The sequence below is a fragment of the Gouania willdenowi genome, chromosome 18 (assembly GCF_900634775.1).
Source record: "Gouania willdenowi chromosome 18, fGouWil2.1, whole genome shotgun sequence".
Lineage (NCBI taxonomy): Eukaryota > Metazoa > Chordata > Actinopteri > Blenniiformes > Gobiesocidae > Gouania > Gouania willdenowi.
In genome coordinates this window covers 23,592,035-23,599,092 of record NC_041061.1, presented here as the reverse complement: position 1 = coordinate 23,599,092, position 7,058 = coordinate 23,592,035, and the positions used below count along the sequence as shown (strand labels likewise).

The following is a 7,058-nucleotide window of genomic DNA, read 5'->3' as shown; positions in this document are numbered from 1 at the left end:
TAACAATATGATATTTTTGGGAAAGGAAAAAATACCAAAAAAATTGCAATTTGAAAAAATAACCATGCTTTATTTGACTAAACTCTAGAAATACTTGCATACTTGCTCTGCTGTTTGCATTCTAGCCCACCTGGCTAACAGCAGGCTAATAGCCCTACGTTATATTGGAGCAGAGCCTAGTCATTCAGTATATGTGCATTGGTTGTTGTAGGCCCTGAAGTTGTGTGGTTGTGTCAAACACTCCAGGCTGCATTACATAATATTGGTCTTAGTTTTGGCTCCAAACCCATTATTTAAAAAGGCATAACAAGATCAGGCTTGCTCTTACTCTCCTAATCCATTCACCTTCTATCTACAGCACAACAGACTTCTGTAACTTTTTGACATTCTTCATTCTATCACTTACAAGTTATCAATCTGCTACCATGACAGATCTGGAAAAGGCCATTAAAGGGTTGAAGTGCACTTTTGATCATTATGCATCCAAAGAAGGAAAGGAGGACTCACTTACCAAAACTGAGACTAAGAGACTGCTAGTAGAACAACTCCCTGGACTGCTCAAGGTACCACAACTCTATATCCAACATTACTCAAATGGGCATAATCAATGTCAGTATTTTGTGTAACTAATCTAATTTGTTGACATGTTTTGAAAAGGTTCATAATTGATACTTTCCAATGGCTGTTTCTGAAAATAAAGCCTGTTTTAAACAATGCAACAACCTGTAGTTTCCATAGTCTTTAAACTATTTCCAACAATGCACAAACTATGAACTTGCATTTAATGAATACATTTGAATTTGTGAACCACAAACAGAGTTTCTTCTGACATGATAAACAATTTCAAAATAGAGCAAAATTTCTTCCTGGCCTATTTCGTATTACACAAGCAGTAGTCTGAACAACACCACACTCTGAATCAATACAGATCAAGTCAGATTACAATAATATCATATGGTTAAAGCCATTCATCAGATATCCTAGTGCCAGCAAAAAAAAATGCTTTTGTACATACATAGGCACAAAAAAACTGAGAACTTGGTGACTTACGGTCAAACGTTCGCAATCCAATATTTTTAGGCCAGATATTTTTTGTTCCCATGATTGAACTTAATGTAAGATCTTGTTTTGAGCCCTTTCCACTTAAAATTCTGAAATATAGACTCATGCCTTGGCAACTGCTGTGGCTATTCTCCGCTTGGCCCATCAGTATGTGTCTGCTGCCTCTGGATTTTGACAGGCCAATAATGCCCAATAGAACTCCTTCTTAAGCTTGATGACATCCTTCACCCCCGGTTTTCACCAACGAGTTTGGGTGTTGCCGCCACAACAGGCGCTGACAACCTTACAGCCACAGCACAGACGGGCCGCCTCAACAACAGAAGTCCACTCAGACTCAATGCTCCCCTGCCTTCCCCAAGGTGTGGTAAAAGCTCTCCCAAGTGGCAGTTGAAGCTCCTTCTGACGGGACACTCTGTAAGACGTTCCCAGCAGACCCTCACAAAACATTTAGGTCTGCCAGGTCTGACCGCATGCGTCCCCTGCCATTTCAGCCAACTCACCACCAGGTTGTATTCGGTTGACAGCTCTGCCCCTTCTTCACGACAACAAGTTGATCATTTGATTGCGACCTGGGGTGTCCTGGTGTCAAGTGCACATATGGACACCCTTAGGCTTGAACATGGTGTTCATTATGAACAATTTGTGATGAGCACAGAAGTTCAGTAACAAAGCACTACTCGGGTTCAGATTACGCCCCTCAATGTGTCGCTGTCATTGCCAATGTGAGTGTTGAAGTCCCCCAGCAGAACGAGAAAATCCTCAGAAGGAGCACTCTCCAGTACGCCCTCTAAAGAATCCAAAAAAGATGGATACTCTGAGCTGCTGTAAAATCAACAGTCAGGACCCATCCCCCCACCCAAAGGGGAAGGGAGAATACCCTCTTGTTTACTGGCGTAAACTCCAATGCAAAAGCACTGAGTCGGGGGGGGGGGGCAACAAGTATTGCCACTCCAGCCCGGCAACTCTCACCATTGGCAACTCCAGAGTGGAAGACAGTCCAATCCCTCTCGAGAAGACTGGTTCCAGAGCCCAAGCTGTGTGTCGAGGTGAGGCTGACTCAACCTTGTTGAAACTTCTCAACCCTCACACACCACTCAGGCTCCTTCCCCACCAGAGAGGTGATGTTCCACGTCCTTAAAGCCAGCTTCTGTAACAGGGGATGGCACCGGCCCTATATGATCCCTCCTATGGGTGCTGAGCCTATGGGAGGGTGGGCCCACGTCATCCTTTCAAGCTATGGTCCAGGCCCACGCTTTTGAGCCCCAACCCCAGGCCTGCACCTCCAGGGTGGGTCCTTGGTAGCACCAATACAAGTGACGTGCACTTGTTGTTTAGTGGTCATGTGGCTTTCGAACCACTCTTGGTCTGACCTGTTACCAGTTTGCACTCGGAGACCCTACCAGGGGCATTGAGCCCCTGTCAACATAGCTCCCATGATCATTTGGGTGCTCAAACCCATCCACCACATTTCTGTGGTGTTCATGGAGAAGCCTGACTGTAACCAGCAACCCTTAAGTCTCAAACCCGAGTCTGTGGCATTGTTTTTATGGAGTGATGCCCTGTAGGCAGTGCTTTTAATCTAGTAGTCCCCCAACCTAACTATTAATCCTAAAATCTAACGCTAATCCTAAAACCTAATACTAACCCTAAAGCTTGACCCTAACCACTAGTTCTGATATTTGTTCCAAAGCTTCAAGCCTTTTCTCAAATTCTAACCCTAAAGCCACTAAAACCCCAAAACCTCTAGAACCTAATCCTAAATCAGAAAAAATCTACAAGTATGGAGCTATTCTCAAATGTAACTCTTTCAATGTAAACTATGGTTTTTCTGTATTTGATAGGTATTGACACAGTTGTGATTCCAAAGTTTAACCACCATCTTTAGTGATTTGGATCACTAACACTAGAGGAACTTTTGTTGTCTTTACAGGATATAAACGATCAAGATGAGCTTGACAAGCTGTTTAATGAACTGGATGACAACAAAGACTCTGAGATTGATTTTGCTGAGTTTGTGGTGTTGGTCGGGGCCGTCGCCTGTGTCTGCCTCGGCTGTGCCCACAAGGAGAGCACTGGATGATTACAACCAGGAATGGAGCTGAACAACAACAATGTCTGACTCCAAATGTCACTGTTTATGCAAAATATAAGGAAAATGAGGTGCCTTTGGGTACATTGTGTAAAATGGTAAATATCAAGTAACAAACATTAAAAAATTAAAATCATACTACAGAATGTTCTTTGTTCACATGCTTTTTTAATGAAGAAAAGGTAATTAATTTTAATTGCAAACTTTATCAAAGATCATATATGAGTAGCGTTTAGTTAAGTAATGTTCTTCAAAGCTCTTGAAAGCAGCCAGGAGTAGAAAACATATGGTTATCACTGTTAGGGAGACATGGTCAGCGTCATATTACCATAATCATTATTTTATAATTGTATATTTTTTTGTTTTGAATGTCATTGTGTTTACTGTAAAACACTTTGTGACCTCTGTCTGTGAAAAGTGCAATGTAATTTTTTTCATTTTTTTAATTTAACCTTTATTTATGCAGAAAACCTCTTTTTCAAGGGAGTCCTGCAGAAGATACGCTCACAACATTCAGACAACAAAAACTAAATAAAGACAAAACAGTTTACTTACTTACTTACCTATCACAGTGACTGGTAATGGCATCAAGGCTTTGCATTGGGGCCGCTACGCAACGCGCAAATTGCACAATTTAAGCGTTTTTGTTGTTGTTGAGAAAAGCACTACAAAAAGATAGAAAATCAAACAAAGAAGGTGGTAGCCAATGTAAAAACTAGAATCAATGACAGTTTCGCATTTGATTTTTTTTAAGGTGTGGAGTTTTATTTTATTTTTTTTTATTTTCTAAAAAGCACTATATATATATATATATATATATATATATACCTCTTTTGTAAATTGGTAATTAATGAAACACATTTCATGTCGTAAACATGATTGGTACATGTACCTTTTATGTAGTCCCTAATACTGTAGGGTTGTCTTTACACTCAGGTTGTCTTTACACAGATTATTTACTTGCATGAACAAAAAAAAAAAAATGACAAAACCTAAACCTTTAACCAAAAGTTCTAATTTACCTATCAAAACGATCAAACAAATATACCAAAAAGAGAACCTGGACGTGAAATGTGGAAGAAAATATTTTATTGGTTATCGGTTTTAAAAGTGGTAAAAAATCGGTTATCCCACCGGTGGGCGAAAACTCATTACAGCACATAATTAATTACTTTTAATAGTCTGTATAGCTACCTATGAGGTATTTCTTTTATAATGATATATCTGTTTAGAACACAATCACGTCAATGACAAATCATCTGGTCAAATGACAAACACGAATGAGCAAAATACTTAAACATGTCAAAGAATAGAATGAATGAACTTCGGAATGAACTTTAAGCAAAGGGGAGTTGAAGTTCTATTTGTAAATTAAATATGGACGCATTCACAACTAATGCGGTTTTCAATGCACTGGGTGAGGCTCCTCCATGAACCGCCACCTTAACGTGGTGGAGGGGTTTGAGTACCCGAATGATCCTGGGAGCTATGTTGTCGGGGGTTTAATGTCCCTGGTAGGGTCTCCCAAGGCAAACAGGTCCCAGGTGACGGGTCCGACTAAGAGCGGTTCAATAGCCATATATGTACATTAACAACAAAGGCAGTTCACGTCGCCCGGATTGGCGCTACCGGGGCCCCACCTTGGAGCCAGGCCCGGGGTTGGGGCTCGAGTGCGGGCGCCTAGTGGCTTTGCCCACGGGCCCCGGCCGGGCAGAGCCCCGAAAGGACGACGTGGGCCCGCCCTCCCGTAGGCCCACCACCCGCAGGAGGGATCATATGAGGCCGGTGCAATGTAGATCGGGCAGTCGTCCAGGGCGGGGGCCTTGGCGATCTGATCCCCGGCTACAGAAGCTAGTGTTAGGGATGTGGAATGTCACCTCTCTGGCGGGGAAGGAGCCTGAGCTTGTGTGCGAGGTGGAGAAGTTTGGACTAGATATAGTCGGTCTCACCTCGACACAAGGGCTCTGGAACCAGCCTTCTCGACAGGGGTTGGACTCTCTTCTACTCTGGAGTCGCCAATGGTGAGAGGCGCCGCGCCGGGGTGGCTATACTTCTTGCCCCCCGACTTAGTGCCTGTACGTTGGAGTTTACCCCGGTAGACGAGAGGGTAGCCTCCCTCCGCCTTCGGGTGGGGGGACGGATTATGACTGTTGTTTGTGCCTATGGGCCAAACAGCAGCTCGGAGTATCCACCCTTCTTGGATTCCTTAGAGGGAGTACTGGAGAGTGCTCCTTCTGGGGATTCCCTCGTTCTGCTGGGGGACTTCAACGCTCACGTTGGCAGCGACAGTGAGACCTGGAGGGGCGTGATTGGGAGGAACGGCCCCCCTGATCGGAACCCGAGCGGTGTTTTGTTGTTGGACTTCTGTGCTTGTCACAGATTGTCCATAACAAACACCATGTTCAAGCATAAGGGTGTCCATATGTGCACTTGGCACCAGGACACCCTAGGCCGCAGTTCGATGATCGACTTCGTAGTCGTGTCATCGGACTTGCGGCCGCATGTCTTGGACACTCGGGTAGAGAGAGGGGCGGAGCTGTCAACTGATCACCACCTGGTGGTGAGTTGGCTCCGATGGCAGGGGAGGATGCCGGTTAAATCTGGCAGACCCAAACGTATAGTGAGGGTCTGCTGGGAATGCCTGGCAGAGTCTCCCGTCAGAAGGAGCTTCAACTCCCACCTCCGGGAAAACTTCAACCATGTCTCGGAGGAGGCGGGGGACATTGAGTCCGAGTGGGCCATGTTCCGTGCCTCTGTTGCTGAGGCGGCTGATCGGTGCTGTGGCCGCAAGGTAGTCGGTGCCTGTCGTGGCGGCAATACCCGAACCCGTTGGTGGACACCGGGGGTGAGAGATGCCGTCAAGCTGAAGAAGGAGTCCTACCGGGCCTTTTTGGCCTGTGGGACTCCGGAGGCAGCAGACAGGTACCGACGGGCCAAGCGGAGTGCAGCCACGGCGGTCGCCGAGGCAAAAGCCCTGACATGGGAGGAGTTTGGTGAGGCCATGGAGAACGACTTCCGGACGGCTTCGAAGAGATTCTGGACCACTATCCGGCGTCTCAGGAGGGGGAAGCAGTGCACCGTCAACACTATGTATGGTGCGGATGGTGCGCTGCTGACCTCGACTCGAGACGTTGTGGATCGGTGGGGGGAATACTTCGAAGACCTCCTCAATCCCACCGACACGCCTTCCAATCAGGAAGCAGGGCCCAGGGACCCGAGAGTGGGCTCTCCTATCTCTGGGGCTGAGGTTGCCGAGGTGGTTAAAAAGCTCCTCGGTGGCAGGGGTCCGGGGGTGGATGAGATCTGCCCGGAGTTCCTCAAGGCCTTGGATGTTGTGGGGCTGTCATGGCTGACACGACTCTGCAACATCGCGTGGACATCGGGGGCAGTGCCTCTGGATGGGCAGACCGGGGTGGTGGTCCCCCTTTTTAAGAAGGGGGACCGGAGGGTGTGTTCCAATTATAGAGGGATCACACTCCTCAGCCTCCCCGGTAAGGTCTATTCAGGGGTACTAGAGAGGAGGGTCCGCCGGATAGTTGAACCTCGGATTCAGGAGGAGCAATGTGGTTTTCGTCCTGGCCGTGGAACTGTGGACCAGCTCTACACCCTCAGCAGGGTCCTTGAGGGGTCATGGGAATTTGCCCAAGCAGTCCACATGTGTTTTGTGGACCTCGAAAAGGCATTTGACCGTGTCCCTCGGGGATTCCTGTGGGGGGTCCTCCGGGAGTATGGGATATCGAACCTCCTGATAGAAGCTGTTCGTTCCCTGTATGACCGGAGTCAGAGTCTGGTCCGCATTGCCGGCAGTAAGTCGAAATCGTTTCCGGTGAGGGTTGGACTCCGCCAGGGCTGCCCTTTGTCACCGATTCTGTTCATAACTTTTATGGACAGAATTTCTAGGCGCAGT

General features: G+C 46.7%; 1 protein-coding gene across 1 annotated transcript; it reads left to right on the top strand.

Annotated features, from left to right (window-relative positions):
- The first annotated feature begins 345 nt into the window (after positions 1-345).
- Positions 346-3,289, top strand: LOC114480659 (protein S100-P-like). The gene is made up of 2 exons (XM_028475008.1): positions 346-563; positions 2,993-3,289. Exons 1-2 carry the CDS (start codon positions 426-428, stop codon positions 3,140-3,142), a joined length of 288 nt encoding a protein of 95 aa, XP_028330809.1. The 5' UTR covers positions 346-425; the 3' UTR covers positions 3,143-3,289.
- The last annotated feature ends 3,769 nt before the right edge of the window (positions 3,290-7,058 follow it).